This window comes from Dendrobates tinctorius, unplaced genomic scaffold, assembly GCF_039654945.1.
Source record: "Dendrobates tinctorius isolate UK_male_01 unplaced genomic scaffold, ASM3965494v1 ptg000203l, whole genome shotgun sequence".
Taxonomy (NCBI): Eukaryota; Metazoa; Chordata; class Amphibia; order Anura; family Dendrobatidae; genus Dendrobates; species Dendrobates tinctorius.
The window spans coordinates 6829126-6845787 of record NW_027361870.1 but is presented as its reverse complement, the minus strand read 5'-3'; the positions used below and the strand labels follow the sequence as shown (position 1 = coordinate 6845787).

The following is a 16662-nucleotide window of genomic DNA, read 5'->3' as shown; positions in this document are numbered from 1 at the left end:
CCGAACTTGTGCATATAGCCTGAAGGACGAAGTAGCATGATGTAGGTCCTGTCTGTAAAGAAAAGCAGCACGTTCTCTGCAAGGACAGATGCATAAGGCAGGATACCAGTCCCTGGAGCATAGAGACTTCCAGAGTCTTGGCTAAAATTAAAGACTGCTCGGTTTAATATAATGAGCAGTAGTTTCTTTCTGCTGGGTGCTCACCAACTGCATAGAATCAGGGACACTGTTGTAAGACGTGTTCTGACAGGATTCACATTGCTTGCACGCTGGAACTGATCACGGATCCAGTAATTGTTTACCTTGGACCATGGGGATCCAAAGAAGAGATTACCACAGGTATCTGGGTCACCCTCCCAGGGCTGTGGGGTACTCGGTACCGGGCCGGTATCAGTGGGATGTGTCACAGCAGCAGTGACCCGGACCGTGGCCCTGGGCGCCCAAGTAATGGGGAAATTGTGAATGGTGGAATGTAGTTAGATGGAATAGTTCGTGACGCCACCTGTGGTGTTCGGCAAGTGAGATGTTAGGCCGACACTGCTTGCAGATCCTCTGGGGCTGGTGATGGGTTGCAGTCAAGATGGTGAAGCTCCCCACAGGTGGAGCTGTAGCTCCAGGGCAGTGTAGATGTAGGGGAAGAGGAGAGGCGCAGGCGGTGTAGAAGCTGGTACCTAGATGTAGCGGTGCTGGGTGTGTTGGCGCAAGAATCAATGGAGGACACCAGTGCTTGTAGTTCCAAAGCTCTACTCACCGTCTGTAGTACACACAGGTGCCGGCCTCCGTGCCATGTCCTCCGGGTCAGAGACTCAGCCAACCTCCAGGCAAGATGGAATGCTCCCTTCCAACGCTCCGTCAACATGTGCCTTTATGAACGTCTCCTCTTATAGCGCCTTTTAGTGTGAAGATCTCCTAGTACTGAGTTACACTGGAGCTCCTCCTAACAGATGTTCCCAAGAACTCTACTTGTACGGCAGACAGCTGTAGCCTGCTTCGGGGACTCCTTACTCCTGAGTCCCGGCTCTCTATCAGTGTTGCTGTTGTGCCCCCAAGTCTTAGATGGGAGTAGTGTATTTACAGCCCACTACTCCAACGGTGTCTGCCGCAGAACCATCAGTGTCCATACAACCTCAGGGACCGGGCCTGCTAATTATCTGGCACTGTCCGTCACCATCTAACTCCCAGGGACCCTCATCAGTACTTGGCCATACCAGTATGAATGTCCCAACTGGCATCATAAACCTTTTAATTATTTTTATTATTAACCCCACAATTGACAAAGACTGGCGCGCGCTCCCGGACGGACTCAACCAGCGCTCAATACTGCTGTGACCCAGTACTGTTATCGCAGCGGCCCATCAGAGGGTGGCGCACAAGCACCATGCATAAACTAACGATGTGCATAAAGGTGTGTAACAAGTTTATCTCATAGTGGAGACGACCGGCAGAGTGACAAGTTGGCAAGACCACTCAGCACGAGGATGTTTTCCATCACTGTCTCTGAGGATCATTGCACTCTTACTTCTCATGAACCAAAATATGCGCAATTCAAATATAAATATGGTCGACCATCTCTTTTAGAAGTTACAGTAATTTTTCAGAGTAGAGTAGCGAGTGAATCACCCTGTATAATGAATATGCTTTTCACAGGTGATACCATTCTTATGGTAAAGTTTGTAGCTCTTGTTTTTCTTCTTTTAAATTCTATCAGTTGTTTCATTCTCATTTGACCCGTAAGTATATATAAGGCTCGAAGGCATTTGGCCAACTGAGTTTTGGTGAACCCAGGAAATTTGATCTCAATCAAGCCACTACAAGTATAAGCCACAACTGACAGCTATAATTACTGATCATGCAAGACCACAAGCAGGTACAGTGAAGGAAATAAGTATTTGATCCCTTGTTGATTTTGTAAGTTTGCCCACTGACAAAGACATGAACAGTCTATAATTTTAACAGTATTTTAAAGGCGAACCTCTCAGCTGTTTTGGCTGCTATAAAATGCAGCCACTGCCTTTCAGGGCTTATCTACAGCATTCTAAAATGCTGTACATAAGCCCCCGATCTGACCTGCAAGATAAGAAAAATAAGTTTTATTATACTCACTCGGGGGGCGGTCCTGTCCGATGGGTGCCGCAGGTCCCGGTCCGGCGCCTCCTATCTTCTTGCAACACCGCCCTCCTGCTTGCTTCATGCCTCCCTGGCATGGCGCTCCTGCGCAGGCGTACATCTCTGCCCTGTTGAGAGCAGAACAAATTCCTGCATTGCGCAGGTGCTGGGTCTCTCTTACCTTTCCCGGTGCCTGTACACTGCAGTACTTGCTCTGCCCTCAACAGGGCAGAGAAGTACGCCTGTGCAAGAGTGTGATGGTCCTTTTACGCGGCTGCGCTTCCATGGGTCCCATGGAAGTGCAGCTGCTTGAAACGGCCGTTGTCCGTGTATCCCTCACATTGCTCCCCTGCTGAAGATTTTTATGCCTCAATAAACTGTGGATTTTACAAGACGGTGAGTGCCATTCTTTCTTTTTTTTTTTGCATTTGGACTTATGGACTTATTGGACTTATGTTTTTTCCTTGGCTTGAGCACCAACACATCTAGGCACACCAGCAATACATGTTTGTGACCCTCAGGAGAGGGAGGGCAGAGTGGAGGTCTTTGCAGTGCGGATTGCTATTTCTTGCAATGACTTTCTCAGTTAGGTAAAGTAGTTAGGGAAAAATAGGAAATGTTTAAAGCAAGTATATTAGAAAATAGCTTAGATTATGGCATCATATAGATATGGATTTAGATTAAATTTACTTTTGCCTTCGGTCCACCCCTTTAAGTTAAACTGTTTTTATGAAGAAATTACAAAATTATCTCTTTTTTATCTTTTTAGGTAATTTGCTGACATATTGACTGGAATGGATAATTTAAAAGTTCATCAAAACAACATGGACTCTTTACCTCCAGAGATGATTCTTGAAGTACTAAAATATCTCGACTTAGATGATTTATTAACTATAAAACAAACATGTAGACGCTTCAATCAGATTTTAAAATACAATGATTGGATATGGAGACGTCACTGTCTGCAACTGAGAACTGTGTGTCCATCGGAAATTGATGAAGATCAGAAACAAGGGCATACCTGGCAGGTCAATAATAACTTCAAGCAATTCAAGTTTTTTTATTTCTAAAAACTCATAGTAGACATAAATCTGTTTGTTTTATTGTGCAGTAAAATTGCTAAAAATACAGAAAAAAAAGATGGCCAGGATAGATCTTAGGGTGAGTGCACACAGTGCGGATTCAGCTGCGGATTTTTCCACGCGGATTTGCAGGTAAATCCGCAGGTAAAATGACCTGCGGTTTACCTGCGGATTTGCCTGCGGTTTTTCCCTGCGTTTTGACACCTGTACAATGGAACAGGTGTCAAACCGCAGTGGAATCTGCAGAAAGAATTAACATGCTGCGGATTTAAAACTGCAGTAATTCCGTGTGGAAAAATCCGCAGCATGTGCACAGCGGTTTTTAAAAGCCATTGGATAACATTGCACTGTACTCTGCTTGCGGATCTGCAGCAGATCCGCAGCAAAATCCGCACCGTGTGCACACACCCTTGCAGGAGTTGTCACTCAGCTTTCCAAAAGCCATGAGTATAAAAACTGCCTTATCCTGTGTCTCTGAGGATGTGACACAGGCAGCTCATATATAGCTTAAGGTGGCGTGCTCGCTATCAGAAATAGTAGCGTTTTTGATGCAGCATATTTTCGCTGCGTCCAAAATGCTGCACTTTACATTACAGCACAGTGGATGGGATTTATAGAATTCCCATGCACACTGTGCTTCTTTTTAGCACTGCATAAACTCAGCTGTGGTGCAGGTTTCTCAGCCACAGCATGTAAATTTCTGTAGTAGAGACGCCTGTCTCCTGTGCATATTCTCCCCAATAGGCTGTCATTAGATGCAGTAAATCTGCATAGTTCCAAAACACAAGTGCATAATGTAGAAATAATGTAGAGCACAGTGTCTACTTTAGCTTGGCTGGTTGTCAAAAATGAGGGGGAACCCACTCCGCTTTTTAAAATTATTTATTTAAACAATTAAAAAATAGGGTGTGGGACTTCTCTATTCTTGATAACTAGCCTTGCTAAAGCTGACAGCTGAGGGTTGCAACCCACAGCTGTCAGTTTTGCCTGGCTGGCTATCAAAAATACATGGGAACCCCACATCATTTTATTTATTTATTAAGTGCAGGCAGCGGCTGATGAATATTCCCATCATCTATTTCCTGTTCTCACAGTTATCAGCTGAATACAACTCTCAACATTTTTCCCTGCTAGGCACTGTTCGCAGGGCAATCAGGGGACAGTGATGTAAGCTGTGTTCAGTGCCAGGGAGCAGCGCAAACCGTACTGCTGATTCCCAGGTGCCTGTCCTTGTGATACTGATGCGGCACACAGTTGCCACACGTATGCCACACATATTAAACACACGGACCCACAGACTTCTCCGGTGCTGGTTTTTCCAGTATAGGAAGTATCAGAATGTGTGAATGAGCCCTAAGGCAGTTTTTAATTAGTGCTGGATCCTACCTGCCCTTTAAATTTTTAGGCTTTTAGCCTGGGATGGCATGTCTGAAAAATATTAGGCTTAGGGTTCCATCAACAAAGGTACGCCTTCATGTGGCTAGTATTCTCTCATGAATTGGCCAATTTGTGCGCTACACACCTTCATTTTTTAAGTATGTTTTATGTTCCAGTAATGCAGTCTAAAGTTTATATATTCAATGTAGAAAAATATTCAGAATTGAGAGTCTTCAGTGGTTGATACCTTTTAATGGCTAACTGAAAAGATGGTAACAAATTGCAAGCTTTCGAGACTACTCAGGTCTCTTCATCAGGCTTTAACTAATACAAAATCTGAAGAATCACATATTTATGCACAACACAGCACAGAAAAAATGCAATAGATAAGACAAGTGATGTGAAGCAGAAAGAACTATCATTATGGGGGAGTGATAGACAGTTATGGCCATAAATATTGGGCCAGTTTATAGATAAGGAGTGAAAGTTTTATTGTCCTCTGGTTGGAGTCTCATAATATGTTGAGATGCCCCCACAAGGTCTTAGTAGCAAACTCCTTAATTGACGTAAAAAGACATAAATTCATGCAACACATTCATTCCTGCACCGAGAGTGTCAAAGGTCGTCATGAGCTTGTACTCCCCAGACTTTTCTGTGTCTCTGAAATGTGAAGTTGCCTTTCAATACCAGTAATTTCATGTCTATGGTGCCGTGATCAGGCATACAAAAATGTTTTGCCACAGGTAGATCCATTCTTTTTTTCTCTGATTGTGTGACAATGAGAATTCATCCTTGTTCTCAGTTTTTGCCCTGTCTCCCCCACATACAGACCCCCAGTTGGACATTTAGTACAAATAATTAAGTACACCACATTAGATGTGATGCAGCTGAAAGTACCTGGGATCTTGTAGTCCTGATGTGAGTTGGGGGATCTTTATCTTGTCCATGGTCATCATAAATGGACAGGTTTTACATTTTTTTCTGGTTGCAAGGAAAGGTTCCTGCAGCTGTTGGAGAGGACACAGAGCTTCTGACAATGATGCTTCTTAGATTTGAGGGCTGCCTAAAACACAGTGGTAGACAATGTTTGTGGGTCGCCCCACGGCTTGCCCAGGACAGTGGGGTACTCGGTACTGGACCAGTGCATGGGGGATGGTGTGTCACAGCAGCGGTGACCCGGTCCGTGGCCCTGGGCCCCAATATCAATGGCGGTGGTGTTAATGGTGTTTAGAGTTTATTAGAATAGTTCGTGACGCCACCCGTGGTATTTGGCAAGTATGGTGTTAGGCCAACGCTGCATACAGATCCGCTGGGACTGATGGTGTGGTGCAGCAGAGATGGTATAGCTCCCCACAGGTGGAGCTGTAGTTCCAGGGCAGTGTAGGTGCAATGGATGAGGAGAGGCGCAGGATGGCAGGGATGTTGTTACCCAGGTGTAGCGGTGCGGGAATAACTGGAGGACACCAGAGTATGCGGTTCCAAAGCTTTATTCACTGTTTGCAGTTCACACAACTGCCTGCTTCCGTACTGTGTTCTCCAGGTCAGGGCTCCAGCCAACCTCCAGGCAGGACAGGACTCTCCCTTCCACACTCCGCCAATATGTACCTTCACTGAACGACTCCTCAAATGCGCCTTTAGGTGCGAAGCACTCCAGTACTTAGTTACCCTGGAATGCCTCTCTCTAGGTGTTCCTAGTCTCTACTTGTATGACAGACAGCTGTAGCCTACTTCGGGGACTCCTCTCCTGAGTCCCGGCTCTCTATCCGTTTCGCTGTTGTGTCCCAAGTCTATAGTGGGAGCAAGGCGTTAGCGGCTCACTACTCCTCCAGTATCTGTTGCTGGATATAAAGATCCAATCAACCTCGGGGACCGGGCCCCGGCCTTTGCGCTGTCTGGACTGGAAGGGTTCTCTCTCTTTCTCAACCAGCTTCCCACCGTCCTTTGTTCCGATCTGTTCTATCTCTCTTATGGAATCTGCAGTCTCCAGTCTACGTCTCTTTCTCTTTCTCTTCCTTCCCTGAGGAGCTCGTTCCACTAAGACCAGTCCTCAGCCTCTCCTGACTGACTGACTTCCTCCACCTTGAGCTCCTCTCAGGCTGACCTGCTGTCAGCCTGCTCTCTTCTCTGGGTCTCCCCCCAGACTGACCTCCTGTCAGACTGACCTCTTCTGGGTCTCCCCCCAGACTGACTTGAAATCCTACACTTTACCTCTCCTTTGTATCATCACACTCCACCCGCCTCCCAGCACATCTCATGTTACGAAGCAGGGTTCCACGAGGGGTGCTCTGCTAACCCCCAGCCTGAAGCTGTTAGGTGGCCCCACTGAACTATCCTGTGTGTGGAATGCAGGCGTGGAGCGTGGTCAGGAGTTCCCACCTTACCTGGATGGTGGGGCACTACACCTTAGGAGAAGGTGCAGCACCTCTGTGGCGACTGAAGCCTCTGGGGCACCACATTTGCATACATCTTAGCGCTTACAGAGTGCTCCTGCATGCTTTTGTATGTAGATTATGCAGTGATTGTTGGATACAGCTGCTCACACATGTTATATACTATAAGCAGGTGCTGGTCAGTGCTTGATAAATATTCATTAATCAAATCTTTATAATCTATGGCCAGGTCCCTTTAAAGGAAAAAACCTTGCAAAAGTAACCAGAAACATAAGGATAAATATTGGCTATGCACAAAGAGCTTTTTGAAGAAGTTTTTCAGCAGAAACTGAGCGGAAACTTTCAAAATGAATGAAAACTTTCAAAATGCTCTTCAAACATGGAAAATTCTTCAAAAATTTATTTGGAATTGCTGTTCAATTTCTGCTCCTTAAACTCAGCAACTCCTTCTGCACATAGCCATTAATGATAAGACAAAGGGAGAGTGTACTTGTCTCTTGCTGAGTGTAGTCTTCGACAGATTTACAAGCGGGCAACGCACCCGATTTATGACAGTTTGCCGGTGTGTTAAAACAACACCAGATTGGAACTAGCTTTTTCTTAGTTTGTGATTTTCTAGATCAGTGTTCTTAAAGATGATAACTGCCAGTATAAAACTACTGTATCTTGTGATTTGATAAGAAAATATAAAGGTGCACTCTGGATTGTTTAGAATGGTACATCTAGAAAACTGGAACTGCATTACTGCCCTAGAACATTGGTTAAGTGCTACATTATGTACATGTGAAATTTTGGAAATTTGGAAATACAATATTGCTATAGGAAAATTTAGAGTAAAAAGAAGGTACTAAGCAAATAGATTGGCCAATGTACAGTGCCTTGCGAAACTATTCGGCTCCCAGGAACTTTTTAACCTTTTCCCACATATCATGCTTCAAACATAAAGATACCAAATGATAATTTTTGGTGAAGAATCAACAACAAGTGGGACACAATTGTGAAGTTGAAATTTATTGGTTATTTTAAATTTTTGTGGAAATAAAAAAACTGAAAAGTGGGGCGTGCAATATTATTCGGCCCCTTTAACTTAATACTTTGTTGCGCCACCTTTTGCTGCAATTACAGCTGCAAGTCGCTTGGGGTATGTGTCTATCAGTTTTGTACATCGAGAGACTGAAATTCCTGCCCATTCTTCCTTGGCAAATAGCTCGAGCTCAGTGAGGTTTGATGGAGATTGTTTGTGAACAGCGATTTTCAGCTCTTTCCACAGATTCTCGATTGGATTCAGGTCTGGACTTTGACTTGGCCATTCTAACACCTGGATACGTTTATTTGTGAACCATTCCATTGTAGATTTTGCTTTATGTTTGGGATCATTGTCTTGTTGGAAGACAAATCTCCGTCTCAGTCTCAGTTCTTTTGCAGACTCCAACAGGTTTTCTTCCAGTATGTTCCTGTATTTGGCTCCATCCATCTTCCATCTTCCCTTCAATTTTAACCATCTTCCCTGTCCCTGCTGAAGAAAAGCAGGCCCAAACCATGTTGCTGCCACCACCATGTTTGACAGTGGGGATGGTGTGTTCATGGTGATGAGCTGTGTTGCCTTTACGCCAAACGTATCGTTTGGCATTGTTGCCAAAAAGTTCAATTTTGGTTTCTTCTGACCAGAGCACCTTCTTCCACATGTTTGGTATCTCCCAGGTGGCTTGTTGCAAACTTTAAACAACACTTTTTATGGATATCTTTGAGAAATAGCTTTCTTCTTGCCACTCTTCCATAAAGGCCAGATTTGTGCAGTGTACGACTGATTGTTGTCCTGTGGACAGACTGTCCCACCTCAGATGTAGATCTCTGCAATTCATCCAGAGTGATCATGGGCCTATTGGCTGCATCTCTGATCAGTTTTCTCCTTGTTTCATATGAAAGTTTAGAGGGACGGCCGGGTCTTGGTAGATTTGCAGTGGTATGATACTCCTTTCACTTCAATATGATCGCTTGCACAGTGCGCCTTGGGATGTTTAAAGTTTAGGAAATCATTTTGTATCCAAATCCGGCTTTAAACTTCTCCACAACAGTATCACGGACCTGCCTGTTGTGTTCCTTGGTCTTCATGATGCTCTCTGTGCTTCAAACAGAACCGTGAGACTATCACAGAGTAGGTGTGTGATGAAGGAGCAGCCGCCATCTTAAGATATGGGGCCACATGTCTGAGCTTGGCATCCATTTTGGTCTAAGTTCAGGAATTACAGGCAGCTATCGGCTTCTATACCCCCAGGTGCTGTGTACTTAGTGAATACAAGCAGGATTTAGTGTTCCACTGCTAAATAGCCAGGGCCATTGGTGTGATAATGAGGATAGGCCCAAAACAGAGCTTCAAAGCTCAGGTACGGAGCCGTGCCAGCAGGGGGCCGGAAAAAAGCCTAGGGCTTCAATTAGAATGTACCTGCTAGCAGACACCGGAATATACATCCTTTGTGTGTCTCAGACGCTTTGGCTCCATCCTAGGAGCATGTATTATTAGCCCACCCTCTGACACAGGGGGAGAAACCTAGCGTGTTTAAGGGCTAGCAGCCCCTAGCAGACATTCATTCTTTCACACAGAAGATCCGGACGATGACTATCTAAGAATGACCTGGGGACAGACCTGCCGAGGGGAGCAGCGGCCCATGCTTTGGGGGTCTGTCCGGCAACTAAGATTCTTGTACCTGTGGACTGCAGAGCTCCCCAGCACCCACATGACCCTACAATCTGGTAAATTGACCTCCAGCTTAATATCTTAAGTCTTGTACCCTTATTGTTATATCTTTTCTCTGACTGTAAATTTACTGTATATTTCTGTAATTATCTAGTGCGCCCTTAAGGCAATTAAACTATAAACTTAATCTTGGGCTGATGCTTTTACTCTGATCACGAATCTTAGAACCCCCAGCGGGTAACAGGACCTCCTCCCCGGCGACCATTTGCTCTAGGTGCAGTTCCCTTACTGACCTGAGAGACAAAGGGGGTGCCGGAGAGCTGTGCCTGTGTGTAGTTACGTCACGGTGGTGACATAGGAGGAACGGGTCTGTGTGTGTTCCTCCACACTTGGTGGCAGCTGGCGTTTGAAAGAACCTGCCTCCAACACCATCTGGCCCTGGATCAGTGGGCAAGGTACCTGACCCCCCGTTTGAGGGGTAAGTCCCTGGAAGTTTTGGGTGACTTACCTGCCGGGGAGGAGCAGGACTACAACAGCATCAAGCAGGCCCTGATCCAGCACTATAACCTCACCCCGGAGTCGTACCGCAGGAAGTTTCGGAGCCTGCAGCGGGGCTCAAAGGACACCTGGACCGACCACATGCGGGCATTGCTGAGAGCTGCGGAGCACTGGACCTCAGGTCTAGAGCTCACCACCCACCAGGAGGTCCAGGAACTGTTTGTCACGGAGCAGTTCTTGTGGAACTGCCCAGAGGACCTCCAGCTGTTCCTCCGTGACCGGATACCAAAGGGGGCTTCTGCTACAGCCGCCCTGGCAGACGAGTATGCCAACAACAGGGCCTCTGAGCCGAAGAAGCCTGCCAGCAGCACCTGGAGAGGGGGTAAGCCCAATCCTGCCCCTGTTCCCCCAGCCCCCAGAGTGCAAGGGGTGTACCCCCCTGCTGCCCTCTCCAGGCCAGGAGCAGAACCCAGACGTTGTCATCATTGCAACCAGCCGGGACACTTTAAGGCTGCGTGTCCCCAGCGCCATAAGGCCCCATCCCTGTCCCAGAAACCGTCCACTGTTTTGTGTGTGGGAGGGGGTGGTGGGAGGTCCCTGGACAATTACCAACCCATCACCATCGGCCGCTCAGCGGTCATGGGACTGCGGGACACAGGCGCTGAACAAACCCTGGTACGTCCTGAGGTAGTGTCCTCTCAAGACTTGGTGCCTGGGAAAACCCTTTCCATCTCCGGAATTGGAGGTGTTGAACCGGCGCTGCCCGTCGCCAAGGTGTTTTTGGACTGGGGCGCCGGGAGGGGAATGCGGGAGGTGGGAGTAACGCCAAATATTCCTGCCAATGTGTTGCTTGGGACTGATTTGGGGCAGCTAGTGTCTCAGTATGTGGCCACTGAACCCCCAAGTCTGGCTCCCCAAGAATGTCATGACCCTACTGTGACTGCCAATGCTAATGTATTGAATGTGCCTCCAACAATGGAGGTGGGAGTAATGCCAAATTTTCCTGCCAATGTGTAGCTTGGGACCGATTTGGGGCAGCTAGTGACTCAGTGTGTGACCACTGAACCCCCAAGTCCGGCTCCCCAAGAATGTCATGACTCTACTGTGAATGCTAATGTTAATGTATTGAATGTGCCTCCAACAGTGGAGGATGGCGTGAAACCTGATGATAAGCCATGCACTGACACTACACACACAGGGCTCACAGTGAGGACAGGTGAGAAGCCTGCAGGGGAGAGCTCAGAGGTGAAGGGAGGGGCTGCTATGGGCAGTGTAGGGCCCCTAAGTGAATCCAGCCTGCTGAGTCGAGGGCCTCTGCAGAAAGAGGAACAGGCCATGGGGGGAGGGGGCGTCCCGGGAGAGGAGCCACCAGGTAAGACCCCAGGGCAGGAGTTCCCCACATCCGGGATGTCAGGAGGCCAGGGAAGTCTGCCTGACCCGGCGACTTGGTCAGGGGCCAAGGGGAAGCAGGCACTACCTGTGGTCTCAGCGGTCGTGGCCGCTGTTACCAGGAGTAGGAGCGCCGGAGCCAAGGAGACTCGCGGAGGTCGGACGGTTCCCCTCTCTCCGACCAAGTGGCTGCCGAGTTAGACAGCGGCCAGGAGACAGATCCCGGGGAGCTGACAGAGGAAGTGGCAGTTTCGTCAATTCTTGCCACATCGAGTCAGGGATTTCAGGCAGCGTTGGAAGTTGACGCTAGCCTGAAAGCTCTCAAGGAGCAGGTGGCACAGCCTCCCCTGGAGTCCGACCGTGAGCGAGTGGTCTGGGACCAGGGACGGCTGTACCGGGTAACTGTCCAGCAGGGTTCACCGGAGGTGTGGCCCAGGGACCGACAGTTAGTGGTACCCTATCCGTTCAGGGCAGAATTGTTGCGGATCGCACACGAGATTCCCATGGCCGGACACCTAGGGATTGCTAAAACCAGGGCCAGGCTAGCTCAGCATTTCTACTGGCCAGGAATGAGGACCGATGTGATTGCCTACTGCCGTTCGTGTGACACCTGTCAGAGGGTGGGGAAGGCGGGGCGGCGCCCCAAAGCCCCACTGGTAACTCTGCCCATCATCGAAGAGCCTTTCTCGAGGGTGGCTGTGGATCTCATTGGACTCTGTCCACTCCCAGCCGCTCCGGGAAATGCTTCATACTAACGGTAGTGGACTATGCCACCTGGTACAGGGAGGCGGTAGCTTTGTCGTCCATTCGGGCCGACAAAGTGGCCACTGCCTTACTGGAGATTTTCTCCAGAGTGGGGTTTCCCCAGGAAATGCTCACCGACCGAGGGACCCAGTTCATGTCGCAGCTGATGGAGTCTCTCTGTAAGCAGGTACAGGTGCAACATCTGGTAGCCAGCTCGTACCACCCACAGACCAATGGCCTGTGTGAGCGGTTCAATGGCACCTTAAAGCAGATGCTGAAGATGTTGGTCGACTCCCACGGGAGAGACTGGGAGCGGTATCTCCCACACCTGCTGTTTGCCTACCGAGAGGTCCCACAGCCCTCAACAGGGTTCTCGCCCTTTGAGCTCCTGTACGAGCGACGTGTACGGGGGCCCCTTGCTCTGGTGAAGGAAGCATGGGAAGGGGATTTGGCTACCCCTGGAGTGTCGGTCATTGAGTATGTCGTGCGCTTCCGGGACAGAATGACGGCCTTGACATGGCTGGTGCATGACAATATGGCCCAAGCCCAGGCTGACCAGAAGCGGTGATACGACCAGAATGCTTGTGAGCGGACCTACGAGGTGGGTCAAAAGGTGTGGGTACTGGTCCCCGTACCTCAAAACAAGCTTCAGGCGGCCTGGGAGGGTCCATACCTCGCGCACCAGCGGCTCAACGCTGTCACCTATCTGGTCACCCTGGACCACGCCCGTGGAAGGAGGAAGGCCTTCCACGTGAACATGATGAAGGCCCATCATGAGCGGGAGGCTTGTGCCCACCCAGTGTGCAACCTTCCTGAGGAAGGAGAGGTAGAAACCCTCCTGGATCTGCTCACCCAAGCCAAGGCGGGTGGATCCATCGAGGATGTGGCGGTTGGCCACCAGCTCTCGGAGGAACAACGTTCCCAGCTGAGGGTCACCCTACACCCCTTTAGGGAGCTGTTCAGCAGCCTGCCCGGAAGGACGGAGACAGCCGTCCATGACGTGGACACCGGCAATCACCCCCCGATCCGGCGTTCAGCATATCGGGTCTCTCTTGAGGTGCAGCAGCACATGCGCCAAGAGATAGACGAGATGCTGAAGCTGGGGGTGATCCAAGTGTTCAATAGCGCGTGAGCTTCGCCTGTAGTCCTCGTCCCTAAAAAGGACCGGACTACGCGGTTCTGCGTGGACTACTGGGGGCTCAATGCTGTGACGGTCACCGATGCGTACCCAATGCCGCGCATCAATGACCTGCTCGATCGGCTGGCCGGGGCCAAGTACCTGACCATCATGGATCTGAGCAGGGGGTATTGGCAGATTCCCCTGACCCCTGGGGCACGGGAACGCTCTGCCTTTATCACCCCATTCGGACTGTACGAGTCCACGGTGATGCCATTCGGCATGAAGAATGCCCCTGCCACTTTTCAGAGGATGGTTAACACGCTGCTCGAGGGACTGGGAGGGTATGCGACCGCGTACCTAGACGACATCGCCATCTTCAGTCCCACCTGGGAAGATCACCTAGAGCACCTGGCGCAGGTGCTCGGGCGGATCCAGCGAGCAGGCTTGACCATTAAGCCCGAAAAGTGCCAGCTGGGTATGAGTGAGGTCCACTACCTGGGGCACCGGGTAGGTGGGGGAGCTCTGAAGCCAGAGCCTGGGAAGGTGGATGCCATCGAATCCTGGCCCACCCCCAGGACCAAGAAGCAGGTGATGTCCTTCTAGGGGACAGCCGGGTATTATAGGAGGTTTGTTCCACACTATAGTGCCCTGGCCAAGCCCCTGACGGACTTCACCAAGAAGAGGCTGACCGTCGCAGTCAACTGGACAGTCGCCTGTAAGACAGCTTTCCAGGCGCTCAAGACTGCCCTTTCTAGTTCTCCTGTACTACAGGGAGCCGACTTCACGCGGCCGTTCGTAGTGCAGACCGACGCCAGCGACTTCGGCCTCGGTGCTGTGCTCAGCCAGGTCGACACTATGGGCCATGAACACCCCGTTCTGTACCTGAGCCGGAAGCTCCTGCAGAGGGAAGTGGCCTATTCCACAATGGAGAAGGAATGTCTGGCAATTGTGTGGGCCCTGCAGCATCTGCAGCCATACTTGTACGGACACCAATTCATCGTGAAAACAGACCACAACCCCCTCAGCTGGTTACACACGGTCTTTGGGACGAATGGGAGGTTGCTACGCTGGAGCCTCTCTCTCCAACAGTATCACTTCACCATTCGCCACAAAAGAGGCTGGGACCATGGTAACGCTGATGGGCTGTCCCGGCAAGGAGAGGTGCGGAAGGGCGCATGGGGGATCACAGGAATGTGATACCCCCTAGCGCCCTCTAAAGCAGGGAGGTGTGATGAAGGAGCAGCCGCCAACTTAAGATATGGGGCCACATGTCTGAGCTTGGCATCCATTTTGGTCTAAGTTCAGGAATTACAGGCAGCTAACGGCTTCTATACCCCCAGGTGCTGTGTACTTAGTGAATACAAGCAGGATTTAGTGTTCCAATGCTAAATAGCCAGGGCCATTGGTGTGATAATGAGGATAGGCCCAAAACAGAGCTTCAAGTACGGAGCCGTGCCAGCAGGGGGCCGGAAAAAAGCCTAGGGCTTCAATTAGAATGTACCTGCTAGCAGACACCGGAATATACATCCTTTGTGTGTCCCAGACGCTTTGGCTCCATCCTAGGAGCATGGATTATTAGCCCACCCTCTGACACAGGGGGAGAAACCTAGCGTGTTTAAGGGCTAGCAGCCCCTAGCAGACATTCATTCTTTCACACAGAAGATCCGGACGATGACTATCTAGGAAGGACCTGGGGACAGACCTGCCGAGGGGAGCAGCGGCCCATGCTTTGGGGGTCTGTCCAGCAACTAAGATTCTTGTACCTGTGGACTGCAGGGCTCCCCAGCACCCACATGACCCTACAATCTGGTAAATTGACCTCCAGCTTAATATCTTAAGTCTTGTACCCTTATTGTTATATCTTTTCTCTGACTGTAAATTTACTGTATATTTCTGTAATTATCTAGTGCACCCTTAAGGCAATTAAACTATAAACTTAATCTTGGGCTGATGCTTTTACTCTGATCACGAATCTTAGAACCCCCAGCGGGTAACAGGACCTCCTCCCCGGCGACCATTTGCTCTAGGTGCAGTTCCCTTACTGACCTGAGAGACAAAGGGGGCACCGGAGAGCTGTGCCTGTGTGTAGTTATGTCACGGTGGTGACGTGGGAGGAATGGGTCTGTGTGTGTTCCTCCACAAGGTGCATTTATACGGGGACTTATATTTATGGATTATATTTATCATCAATAGTCATTGAGGACAACATTGGATCATTCAGAGATCCACAATGAACTTCTGGTGTGAGTTTGCTGCACTGAAAGTAAAGGGGCCGAATAATATTGCACGCCCCACTTTTCAGTTTTTTTATTTCCACAAAAATTTAAAATATCCAATAAATTTCATTCAACTTCACAATTGTGTCCCACTTGTTGTTGATTCTTCACCAAAAATTATCATTTGGTATCTTTATGTTTGAATCATGATATGTGGGAAAAGGTTGAAAAGTTCCAGGGAGCCGAATACTTTCGCAAGCCACTGTACATGAACCCAACTGCAACGCCAAAGGATACCTTATAGTTGGGTCCCTGTCCTGATAAGATGCCTCTCTTGGACTAAAAAGCCTACAATATATGGGGCAGGAAGGAACCAGCTAGATACGTGCCTCACCTTTTTGATGACCACAAATGCTAATGATATATTACATTTGTAGCAAATTCTCTTCCTAGAAGTTGTAGATTTGCATGTTATTCCATTCTTTGGTCGTAAATTTTGTAATGTATAATTTGCTTATGATTGCAGGAAATTGTGCAAAGAAACTACAAATCTGTATTCAAGCAGAAATGGATGGACGGTACATTTAGCAATATTGATTCCTACGAAAAACTGCCTCCAAAAACCATGTGTCCACTGAGAGCTGAATCCTGGGGAGAAATACTTGAGGCTGAACTCGCAAGAGAAACCAAAAGCAGCACCTGATCATATATTGACTTTTAGGGTTTTATTTATTATATTTAATATTAATATCTAATTTATCTATAGGTCTAGAAAGCAAAGGTGTAACACTTGACAGTATATTATCTTAATTCTGAAAATGGTGGGTTTCTTTCTTGCTGCAATAAATGCCCACTGAAAAAACAATTGTCTGTGTAATGTGCAGATTCCTGTGGTCCTCTAGAGTGAATGAATCTTTTTATAGTGACTCGTTGCCTACTTTAAGGCTGTGTGCCCATGCTGTGTTTTTTAAGCATTTCACCAGCTTAAACAGGACCGTTCCGAGGAAGATCCGAAGCTTACGCAGGGACTAGGGGGCATTTGAGA

The 16662-nt window shown here is 48.6% G+C and overlaps 1 protein-coding gene across 1 annotated transcript; it reads left to right on the top strand.

The window, feature by feature from the left end:
* The first annotated feature begins 2930 nt into the window (after positions 1-2930).
* FBXO48 (F-box protein 48) lies at positions 2931-16347 on the top strand. The gene is made up of 2 exons (XM_073553754.1): positions 2931-3134; positions 16144-16347. Exons 1-2 carry the CDS (start codon positions 2931-2933, stop codon positions 16318-16320), a joined length of 381 nt encoding a protein of 126 aa, XP_073409855.1. The 3' UTR covers positions 16321-16347.
* The last annotated feature ends 315 nt before the right edge of the window (positions 16348-16662 follow it).